We start from the raw sequence: 12,135 nt of genomic DNA, 5'->3' as shown, positions 1-12,135 counted from the left end.
CGACTGAGACACCCCAGCGATGTCCCCGGTGGCACCCTGGAATGATTCGGAGGTGAAGAAGTTGAGGGCACTGGTGGCTTTGACAGCTACAGCTAAGGAGATGCAGCTCGGCATGAAGGAGGCTGCAGATGTCTACGACTACCTGGTGACTGATTCTGAGCGTCCGTATGCACTGTTCCTCAGAGAGGTCCACAACCAATGGATCAGATCAAAGCTCTGCAGTCCTGCCACATCCAATCGTGAATGGTGGTGGACATTTAAACAACTAACGGGAGGAGGAGGCTCTGCAAACATCCCCATCCTCAATGATGGCGGAGTCCAACACATGAGTGCAAAAGACAAGGCTGAAGCATTTGCAACCATCTTCAGCCAGAAGTGCCGAGTGGATGATCCATCTCGGCCTCCTCCCGATATCCCCACCATCACAGAAGCCAGTCTTCAGCCAATTCGATTCACTCCACGTGATATCAAGAAACAGCTGAGTGCACTGGATACAGCAAAGGCTATGGGCCCCGACAACATCTCAGCTGTAGTACTGAAGACTTGTGCTCCAGAACTAGCTGCGTCTCTAGCCAAGCTGTTCCAGTACAGCTACCCGACAATGTGGAAAATTGCCCAGGTATCTCCTGTCCACAAAAAGCAGGACAAATCCAATCCGGCCAATTACCGCCGCATCAGTCTACTCTCAATCATCAGCAAAGTGATGAAAGGTGTCGTCGACAGTGCTATCAAGTGGCACTTACTCACCAATAACCTGCTCACCGATGCTCAGTTTGGGTTCCGCCACGACCACTCAGCTCCAGACCTCATTACAGCCTTGGTCCAAACATGGACAACGGAGCTGAATTCCAGAGGTGAGTTGAGAGTGACTGCCCTTGACATCAAGGCAGCATTTGACTGAGTGTGGCACCAAGGAGCCCCAGTAAAATTGAAGTCAATGGGAATCAGGGGGAAAGCTCTCCAGTGGCTGGAGTCGTACCTAACACAAAGGAAGATGGTAATGGTTGTTGGAGGCCAATCATCTCAGCCCCAGGACATTGCTGCAGGAGTTGCGCAGGGCAGTGTCCTAGACCCAACCATCTTCAGCTGCTTCATCAATGTCCTTCCCTCCATCATAAGGTCAGAAATGGGGATGTTCGCTGATGATTGCACAGTGTTCAGTTCCATTCGCAACCCCTCAAATAGTGGAGCAGTCCGAGCCCGCATGCAGCAAGATCTGGACAACATCCAGGCTTGGGCTGATAAGTGGCAAGTAACATTCGTGCCAGACAAGTGCCAGGCAATGACCATCTCCAACAAGAGAGAGTCTAACCACCTCCCCTTGATATTCAACGGCATTACCATCGCCAAATCCCCCACCATCAACATCCTGGGGTTCACCATTAATCTGAATCTTAACTGGAGCAGCCACATAAATACTGTGGCTACAAGAGCAGGTCAGAGGCTGGGTATTCTGCGGTGAGTGACTCCCCAAAGCCTTTCCACCATCTACAAGGCACAAATCAGGAGTGTGATGGAATACTCTCCACTTGCCTGTATGTGTGCAGCTCCAACAACACTCAAGAAGCTCGACACCATCCAGGACAAAGCAGCCCGCTTGATTGGCACCCCATCCACCACCCTAAACATTCACTCCCTTCACCACCAGTGCACAGTGGCTGCAGTGTGTACCATCCACAGGATGCACTGCAGCAACTCGCCAAGGCTTCTTTGACAGCACCTCCCAAACCCGCGACCTCTACCACCTAGAAGGACAAGAGCAGCAGGCACATGGGAACAACACCACCTGCACGTTCCCCTCCAACTCGCACACCATCCTGACTTGGAAATATATCGCCGTTCCTTCATCGTCGCTGGGTCAAAATCCTGGAACTCGCTTCCTAACAGCTCTGTGGGAGAACGTTCACCACATGGACTTCAGCGGTTCAAGAAGGCGGCTCACCACCACCTTTAAAGGGCAGTTGCGGATGGGCAATAAATGCCGGCCTCGCCAGCGCCTCCCACATCCCATGAACGAATATAAAAAAAAGGTCCAGGAAGCTGAGCCTCGGTCTGTAGACCCCGTTGCGGGGGTAGTGCCTCCTGCAACGTCGCTCTCTCTGTTGTTGCCCTCCGTGCTGTTGTGCAGGTGCCTGTGACGCAGCACTGTGTTGTGGAGCTCCACATGGCGGAGGTGGACGCCGTGCCTGGCGAGGCTGGTGATGTTGCTTGTCCTCGAATGAAGAGGTGAATGCAGCCATGGCGCCGCCCCCCCCCACCCCCATCCTGACTATGTAAGTTTGAGGGGATCCGCAAAATAGTTAAATACATTTGCACAGCAGAGTTTTGGATGGAAAGTAAGAATTTTGAGTGAAAACACAAAGGTGTTGCAGCCAAAACTTTGTCTGAAGTGACCGAGTGCCCTGCTGCAATAAATGACGTTTTCTCCCCACCTGCCAAATAAGCATTTGCATCTCCCACTGGCTGCTGGCTGAAACATGTCTGTTGCAACAGGGAGTGTTTCCCACAATACAGGAATCATGCTGAGGCTCCTTCAAAATCGCACCCCTGCCAAAATGTCTACTCAATCAATCAGTTCAAGCACCTCAACTATCGGACAAACTGCAAATGATCATCCCGCAGGCTTTAATTAATGGTGGTACTCCCGCATTTGGGAGGCGCGCGCACACTTGGACGTTTCGCCGAACCCGCTTAGCATTTTAGCGATTTTCGGAGCCCCCCCCCTCACCCCCAACCCACCTGCTCTGTCAGCCGAAAATTGGCCCCTTAGTATCCGATGCCTGAGTTATGAGGAGAGACTGAAGAAACATTGGCTTTTCAGCCTTGAAAGGAGTTAAATGATATAGAAAAGGTGGAATTCAGGATATCTCTGCAAACCGAACCATGAGACTAAGATAAGGGGACACATGTTTAAACAATAAAAGGCAAATTGAGAACTGATGTCAGGAAGTTCTTCATACAGAGTGATCGATACATGGAATATGGCGTCCCGGTGTAGTGGAGGAAAAACCCTGAAATCGTGCAAGAAATAAATGGATGCTGTGATGGAATGACTGTAGGACTTTTCTAGAAGAATGAGCTGAGATGGGCCAAACTTATCCCCCAATTGAAAGCTCACATCAAAGTCTGCAGTTTTACATTTAAACTTAAAAAATACATACTTCATTGACCCTCTAACTTCTTGTCCCTTGATTGGAGGCATTGTTTTCCAATATGAGATTGTGTTTTTATGCAGGCTGTGGTCTTTTCTGACATCTCGGTGCAATATAGCTCAACATTTCTTAAAACATGGTATCCAATTTTACTTTATTTCAAAATGTTACACAATGAAAGACATTGAGCAACAAAGAGCAAAATGACTACCTAGCAATGCAAATGTGAGCAAATAATCTAACACCTTAACACATTGAACTGAGTGTTGCTTTCAAGTAGATTAAATCTAAGACTGCAGTTTCTTGATGAGCATGTACGTAAAATTAAGAAATGCAACAGAAGCCTTCGCTACAAACTTTTCTTCTGATTCTACTGCTCCATTATAGCCAATGGAGGAGCTCAAATCTCTTTCAGACAGACTTATCTTAAGAACAACTGCTTAGCTCATCTAAATGAGTTTGCAATAAGTGTTTGGCAGTTAGAAAATGTGCATTTATACACATAAATAGAGAAAGTGGTAGCTAAAATGCACATGCCCTCCCTCGTGGCCTTTTCTGTTACTCTGCCCTTGCTAGGGCCCCAACTTGACTGCAAGTAGCAAGTTCTGACATGCATTTAGTCATAGGGAGGTCACGGTAGGTTCACTGCTGCACAGTGAACTGTAAAGCTGACTGCACAAGATATCAGACTACTGGCAAAATACGTTTGATGTCGTAGCAAGGGTTAAAGCTACTGTTTACAAAAACTCAGCCAGTTACTTCAGATTAGGTTATTGCAATTTAAAACAATAATGAATGATTGGATGAATGTTACTTGTGATTTACTGCATGGTAAGGTAAATTAAAGACAGGCACAAATGTCTGAATTGGATGGTTCATCAATAATTCATGCTTCCATGCTCATTATTCTTAATATTGTTGTTATGTAATGTCTTGGGGCATGCAGCTTTAACTTATAAAATAAAAATTATATTTTCATCCAGTTCCATTTTCAGGAGACTGTCATGACATAAATTGGCAAGCAATGCAAATTTAGTTATGTACCAATCTTGCCTTTTAACCTTATTATTAAGTTAAACTTGCAACTAAAATTATGTCAAAGTGAATTCTTAAAGGCATGAGTGTACATTGGCATGAATCCAATGTATACTCATTTCAAATAAAGTTATTTAAAAATTGTGTTGAGTGTGGTTTATCGGGAATATGAAAAGGCAATGTATAAGGAAGGCCAAGTGGAATTCATATTCCAGGTTCATTGCTGATGCTGTGAGGTTATATTTCTTTCAGCTTGAATATCAAATCTTGTCAAAAAGTATTTATTTCCAGAGAAGCAGGTGGTGCAGTAGCTTAGGCCCAGACTGATGGGATTACAGTCTACTGGCTGTGAGGGTGCTGTGTGATGAGATGGGGTGGTCTCAATTCAGTTCTTAGTGGGTTTGGAACAACAGCATAAAACTGTCCCTAATTTGGCACTAATTGGCAGTGTAACTCAGAGACCACAGGATGGCTGGTTTGAAAATGGGAAAAACATGTCATATTAGTGCAACAGAGGGTGCTCTTTAGAGTTTGGGGCAGAGTAGACAGAGCTTCACTCTGCATGTGGCCTCACCTGGGAGTACTTGATGCTGAGACTGGGTGCCTGAAATGGGAAGAGTTCCATTCTCCAGCACTTTCTTATTTTGATGAACTGAATTTATTTTTTAAGAAGGTACTGATACTCATGCATTCTATTCACCACCTTTCTCTGTCTAGTAAACAATTACTGCCCTTGTATTAAACTGTTTGCAACTGTTTAATTGTTTTGACAATGGAATTATATTATCTTCCTGTTCAGTAACGAAGCAAGTGGATAAAAGACATTGAAAAGAAATATTAGAGGTTCACTGGAAATCAGTAATGTAAGAGTGCACAGATGCAAAGGGAGTGAAATGGGATTAAAAAGATAGAACTGGCGTTGCTAACAAATAGGCTCAATCGATGAAACTCTTGTTCCTATGTAAACCGATGTGTGATCACACCTGTTGAATTACCAATCGTGTCCATGCTGCTATGGTAAGGTGCCACTCAAAAGCTAAATGCTAACAAGCAGTGGGGAGGGAAAATCTGAATTGATAATACTTGCATTGATTCAAATTCCTCTTTTCAGCATAGTAAGATAGAGCAACAAAAAAAGAGAAAAAGCTTCTGCATGCACCAACGTGCAGTTAAGTGTACACAGTATTTTGATATATGTACAACGTAAAGAAATAAACAGAGCATTAGTTACTTTCTTTTTTAAAAAAAATAGTATTTATTCAATTTCTCAGTTATTCTGGAACAAAAATAACAGATCTGTTGAAACAGACCTTAGCTGAACTTCAGATGGAGTACCTGATGCTGTATCCTGTTTTTTAGTATTCTAACCTCCACTGAAAGAGATGGTAAGAGTTTGAAAAGAGGTGTTTTCAGATGGCTTTAAATCCAGCTTCTCATCTGCTGCCCAAGTAGAACACTGTTTTACATAAAAAAAGGAAGAAGGGTGAAAAAATGATTAACCTCTATATTGTCAGATTGCAAAATTATTGGAACTGAATTATTTACTTATTTGTCCTTTTATTGCAGAGACATTTCAGAATATCATTCGCCATGCAGAGAACAACACAAGGATGCTGTTCAGAACTACATACCGGAACATGGCCTTTCAGACAGCTGCACCAATTCGAGAACTCTTTACCGATGTTGCACTCTTTGTTTTTGGCTCAGAGATAAATGTCGATGAATTTGTTAATAGATTTTTTGATAGTCTCTTTCCATTGGTCTATAATCATCTAATCAATCCCGCCCTCACTGACATCTCCCCGGACTTTGCAGAGTGTGTACGGATGACAAGGAAGGATCTAAACCCATTTGGTCATCTTCCAAAATTAATATCAAGTCAAATGTCAAAATCTCTAATGGCTAGTCATATGTTCTTGCAAGCCCTAAATTTAGGAATTGAAGTTATTAACACAACTGATCACTTACAGTATACCAAAGAATGCAGCAGAGCTCTGTTGAAGATGCAGTACTGTTCCCATTGCCAAGGTTTGACTAACCGTAAGCCATGCATGGGATATTGCCTGAATGTGATTAGAGGATGCCTTGCTAATATGGCAGAAATTGATCCACACTGGCGGGAATACATCAGATCACTGGAGGAACTGTCAAATGGAATACAGGGAACTTATGATATAGAACAAGTTTTGCTGAATCTCCATTCATTAGTGAATGATGCAATAATGAGTGCGCAAATCAATGGGCCAAAATTGTCAGCAATGGTGAGTTTTTGCAATAAGTTTTCACTTTTATGTATGTACCAAAATAGACCACATATCCTATTTTTCTAGGGTTCTATATAATGTGACCTATATTGTACAGTTACATCCCAAACAATTCTCACATCAGCCTTTGGTTTCAATATTGTCTGCGCTGAATACAGCACTGAAACTGAAAACATGAAAAGCTTTGCTCGCAGTGGATTTCAATTCTAGAACCCGGTCGAATCCAGCATCCCAGTTGTGAAAAAAACTGATGGACTTGTACGTGTGTTGGTTTCTCTCTTCTCACTTTCTCTCTTTGTGTGTCTAAGTCTCATTCTGCATCTCTCTGCATCTCTCTCTCTCTCTCTCTCTGTGCATATGTATCTCTGTTTCTGCATCTTTCTCTCATTCTCTGCCTCTCTCCCCCATCTCTATCTCTCTAAATGATCAAAATGGAATATATTTGGGCTCAGGAATCCCATTCATCAAGGTTATAGGATGATTGGTGTGGGAAATCTTCAAACTGATGGATTAGCACATGCTGTTTGATATTGATGTACAATTATGGAACAGAGTAGACAGAATTTTACTTTAAGCCTGTGTCCTTGGAGTGACAGAGTGCAGAAAATGGGAAAGTCTTACTTTCCCCATATTGGGATTCCTTATTTTGAGGAGCACTGAATGCCTTTAGACAAACCATTCATATTTTAAGGGGGTTTCCCCAACTCAGCAAGTTACTATAAAGGCTACATAGAGAGTCATGGGGCCTGGATTTTTACTCTGAGCCATGGAGAGAGCGAGAGGGAGGACTTCAGGATGAGAAACTTGGAAGTATGTGTTTCCCGGACATCCTGGCGATTTTGATGTCAGGACATCTTTAAAATCTTTTCAGCAGCTTTCCCGCACGACAGCTAGTCAGATTGACTGGCTGGCTGCCTGTCAGATGGGAAAGCAGCTGGGGAGTGGATGCCAGGTAAGTCGGATATCGGGAGGGTTTGGGGCTGGACATCGGGGAGTTTGGGGCCAGACACCAGGAAAGGGGGTCAGTCATTGGAGGGGTTTGGGCTGAACGACAGGGGATTCGGACCAGACATCGGTTGTTGGGGTCGGAAACACGATTGGTGGTGGGGGGGGGCGGGGGGGCGATCGTGTGTGTTGGATCGCAGCAGGTAAGTTTGTTAGGCCTGGAGGAAACAGGCTCCTCCTGGGCCACAAGCAGTGCAATAAAGGCACTTACCTATTGATCTGGCCCTTCTCACCTCCTCTTACATGACGTGAAGCAGAAGGCCCAGGAATTCTGGCTTCCAGGAGTTAAAAAATAAAAATGATGTTAAAATGGAGGCCCGCAGCCTCCTTAAAAGATTTTACTGACCGACCCGCCTCCTGTGAGCGGATTGGTCGCCTGCCCCTCGACCCGCTTCTGTTAAAACTGGGAGTGGCTGAGAGGAGCGGATCGGAGCAGAGGGAGCTGCGACGAAGTTCGAGGTGACGTCAGGAATCAGAAAGGGACGCGACACAGGGGAGGCACCTGATTGGTAAGTAGGTTCAGGTGAGTGTTTCTACTATTCTACAGTAACTAAAGTAAAAAGAAAGGTACGGTCTGCAGCTCTTATAGCAAGTAGTGTTTTTGAGTGAATCAAGGTCCCTAGTGTAGTTAACATTCTCTAGATTAAGAGTAATTTAAAGGAGTAAACTCCTTAAAGGGAGTAACTAATGAGCTTAATTTAAGGCAAGTCATGGCAGCAAAGCTCGCACCCATGATATGCTCCTCCTGCACTATGTGGGAAGTCATGGACACTACAGGTGTCCCTGGCGACCATGTGTGCAGGAAGTGTGTCCAGCTGCAGCTACTAACTAACCGCATTTCGGAGCTGGAGCTGCGGTTGGATTCACTGTGGAGTATCCGCGATGCTGAGATGATCGTGGATAGCACATTCAGTGAGGTGGTCACACCGCAGGTAAAGATTACGCAGGCAGAAAGGAAATGGGTGACCACCAGGCAGAGTAAAAGGATGAGGCAGGTAGAGCAGGAGTCCCCTAGGGCCTTCTCTCTCTCAAACAGATATACCCTTTTGGATACTGTTGGGGGAGATGGCTTATCAGGGGAAAGCAGCAAAAGCCAAGTTCGGGGCACCACGGGTGGCTCTGCTGCACAGGAGGGGAGGAATAAGAGTGGCAGGGCTATAGTGATAGGGGATTCAATTTAAGGGGATGAGATGGGCGTTCCTGCGGCCGCAAACGTGACTCCAGGATGGTATGTTGCCTCCCTGGTGCGAGGGTCAAGGATGTCACGGAGCGGCTGCAGGGCATTCTGGAGGGGGAGGGTGAACAGCCATAAGTAAAAAAAGGGATGAGGTCCTGCAAGGTGAATTTAAGGAGTTAGGAGATAAATTAAAAAGCAGGACCTCAAAGGTAGTGGTCTCAGGATTACTACCATTGCCACGTGCAAGTGAGTATAGGAACAGGAGAATAGACCAGATGAATGCATGGCTATGAGGATGGTGTAGGAGGGAGGGATTTAGATTCCTGGGACACTGGGACCGGTTCTGGGGAAGGTGGGACCTGTACAAGTGGGACGGGTTACACCCGAGCAGGACCGGGACCAATGTCCTCGCGGGGGTATTTGTTAGTGCTGTTGGGGAAGGTTTAAACTAGAATGGCAGGGGGATGGGAACCTGAGCAGGGAGACAGAGGAGGGGGAAACAAGGATAGAAACAAAAGACAGAAAGGAAAGAAGCAATAGTGGAAGGCAGAGAAAACAAAGGCGAGAAACAAATAGGGCCATTGTGCAAAATAAAACTAAGATGACTAACAATCTTAAAAAGAAAAGTCTAAAGGCATTGTGTCTTAATGCGCGGAGCATTCGCAATAAGGTAGATGAATTAACAGCGCAGATAGATATTAACGGTTATGATATAGTTGCGATTTCGGAGACATGGCTGCAGGGTGACCAAGGTTGGGAACTGAATATCCAGGGATATTCAATATTTAGGAAGGACAGGCAAAAAGGGAAAGGAGGTGGGGTAGCGTTGTTAGTAAAGGAGGAAATCAATGCAATAGTAGATTTTCAGAAGGCTTTTGATAAGGTCCCACACAAGAGGTTAGTGTGCAAAATTAAAACACATGGGATTGGGGGGAATATACTGGCATGGATTCAGAATTGGTTGACAGACAGGAAACAGAGAGTAGGAATAAACGGGTCTTTTTCCAGGTGGCAGGCTGTGACTAGTGGGGTACCACAGGGATCAGTCTTGGGCCCCAGCTATTCACAATATATTTCAATGATTTGGATGAGGGAACTAGATGTAACATTTCCAAGTTTGCAGATGACACAAAGCTGGGGTGGAATGTGAGCTGTGAGGAGGATGCAAAGAGGCTCCAATGTGATTTAGCCAAGTTGGGTGAGTGGGCAAGAACATGGCAGATGCAGTATAATGTGGATAAATGTGAGGTTATCCACTTTGGTTGTAAAAACAGAAAGGCAGATTATTATCTGAATGGTGATAGATTGGGAAAAGGGGAGGTGCAACAAGACCTGGGTGTCCTTGTACACCAGTCGCTGAAATTGAGCATTCAGGTGCAGCAAGCAGTAAGGAAATCGAATGGTATGTTGGCCTTCATTGCAAGAGGATTTGAGTACAGGAGCAGGGATGTCTTACTGCAGTTATACAGGGCCTTAGTGAGACCACATCTGGAGTATTGTGTGCAGTTTGGTCTCCTTATCTGAGGAAGGATGTCCTTGCCATGGAGGGAGTGCAACGATGGTTTACCAGACTTGATTCCTGGGATGGCAGGACTGATGTATGAGGAGAGATTGGGTCGACTAGCCTATATTCACTAGAGTTTAGAAGAGTGAGAGGTGATCTCATCGAAACATATAAAATTCTAACAGGACTGGACAGACTAGATGCAGGGAGGATGTTCCCGATGGCTGGGGAGTCCAGAACCAGGGGTCGCAGTCTCAGGATGGGGGGTATGCCATTTAGAACCGAGATGAGGAGAAATTTCTTCACTCAGAGGGTGGTGAACCTGTGGAATTCTCTACCACAGAAAGCAGTGGAGGCCAAGTCATTAGATGTATTCAGGAAGGAGATAGATATATTTCTTAATGCTAAAGGGATCAAGAGGTATGGGGAAAAAGCGGGAACAGGGTACTGAGTTAGACAATCAGCCATGATCATTTTGAATGGCGGAGCAGGCCCGAAGGGCCAAATGGCCTACTCTTGCTCCTATTTTCTATGTTTCCATTTTTACAATTTTTACCTTCCCACCCGTCCTTGGAGGTTAAAATTACTCCATGACTTCAACAGACCACTGAACGCTTTAAGGAAGAATGAGAGTAAGTGTAAGAGTGAGGTAGAAGTTCAATTATTCCCTATTGCTGGAGAGGGAAAACGGATGTAAAGATTATTCACTAAGCTAAAACTAAGCTTTTGTTTATCAGTGTTACCTTTTTTACTGCTTAAAGTTTCTATAATACAGTATTAGTATTCGTCATGCTCTTGTGCAAGTGGTGGTGGGAGTTTTTTTGTTATGGTGCTATCCATTTTTCCATCTGTCTGTGAACCTAGCATTAACATGGTAACTTAAACATAGAGGCTCCATGATTTTTCAGTTGTCCTATTTTCCAAATACTTTGCCAGGCATTTAAACATGGCTCTTACTGGTTGACGAACTGAACGTATATGTATATTTGATTTAATAAGCCAAGGTTTGTGTGTGACTTCTTTCTTTACTATATAATTCCCCCTAAAGTTAGCTCAATAGCTGCTTTGTCTGCATTATTCAAGCTCCGTAAAGGTCAAATTTCTAGCTTTAATTAGTGAAAATGTTTATGGCAGCATCAGTGCTGATGAGTGAAACCAATTCTTTCTCTCCTACAATGTTGCATCTTTCATAGACAAAGTAAAAAGTAAAGCTTAGAAATTACTATTGCTGAAATTTGTGGATACACACCTAATGCATTTGTATGATATTTCTCTTCTTTATTATCACATAAGCATTAACCCATTTAAAGTAAAGGATTAATGCTTGCATTTAAATAGTTGACATTAGAATGTCATAGGAACATGTTAAATGTCTGTCTCCAAATGCCATTATCACGCTTTGGGCTTTTTGATTTTTTTTCATAGAAAGTTTTCATGGAAATGATTAATTTTCAAGTGTTGTGTTTTAAAACAAAATACATTTACATGTTTAAAATGCCAGTCACTATTAATGGGCCGGAGTACAATAATGTGACAACGGAAGGCTATGCCACTGATTGCAGGGGAAGGGGCGTGCATAAGTTAATCCTGACGCTAAAGAGCAGAGGGTGTGAGCTGGGACATATTATTGAAGGTTGCAGAGACAGGGCGGAGTGAGCCTAGGGAGAGATTTCTGAAGGAGGGCTGGGAGATAGAAGCTGGTAGAGGCTGGGGAAAACTGGGGTGATTGCACCTTTGTTTGGGATAGGACATGGGCATTGGAGTTTTGGATTAGTTAGAGTTTGAGTAAGGTGGAGCTCAGAAGGTCAGCTAGGAAAGCCATGAAAAAGTCAACCCTATAGGTAATAAAAGAAGTGGATTAAGATTTTGATGGGGGAGGGGTGAGGGTAAGGTAAAGAAGCAGCAGCTGATGTTTCATTATTCGACATAGCTGGCCTTGGTGATGAACTGGATGTAGGGTTTGAAGTTAATTTTAGGGTCATGTAAGGCATCAAGTTT

At 44.2% G+C, this 12,135-nt stretch overlaps 1 protein-coding gene across 1 annotated transcript in view; it reads left to right on the top strand.

The window, feature by feature from the left end:
* Positions 1-12,135, top strand: part of gpc5a (glypican 5a) — a 1,114,293-nt gene that overhangs the window by 300,113 nt on the left and 802,045 nt on the right. The window contains exon 3 of the mRNA XM_067986491.1: positions 5,754-6,448. Coding sequence (XP_067842592.1) covers positions 5,754-6,448 — 695 coding nt within the window. The remainder of the gene's footprint in view (positions 1-5,753; positions 6,449-12,135) is intronic.

The sequence above is a fragment of the Heptranchias perlo genome, chromosome 6, assembly GCF_035084215.1.
Source record: "Heptranchias perlo isolate sHepPer1 chromosome 6, sHepPer1.hap1, whole genome shotgun sequence".
In the NCBI taxonomy this organism is placed as follows: Eukaryota; Metazoa; Chordata; class Chondrichthyes; order Hexanchiformes; family Hexanchidae; genus Heptranchias; species Heptranchias perlo.
Note: the sequence above shows the minus strand (reverse complement) of the source record. Positions and strands in the feature narration are given on the sequence as shown.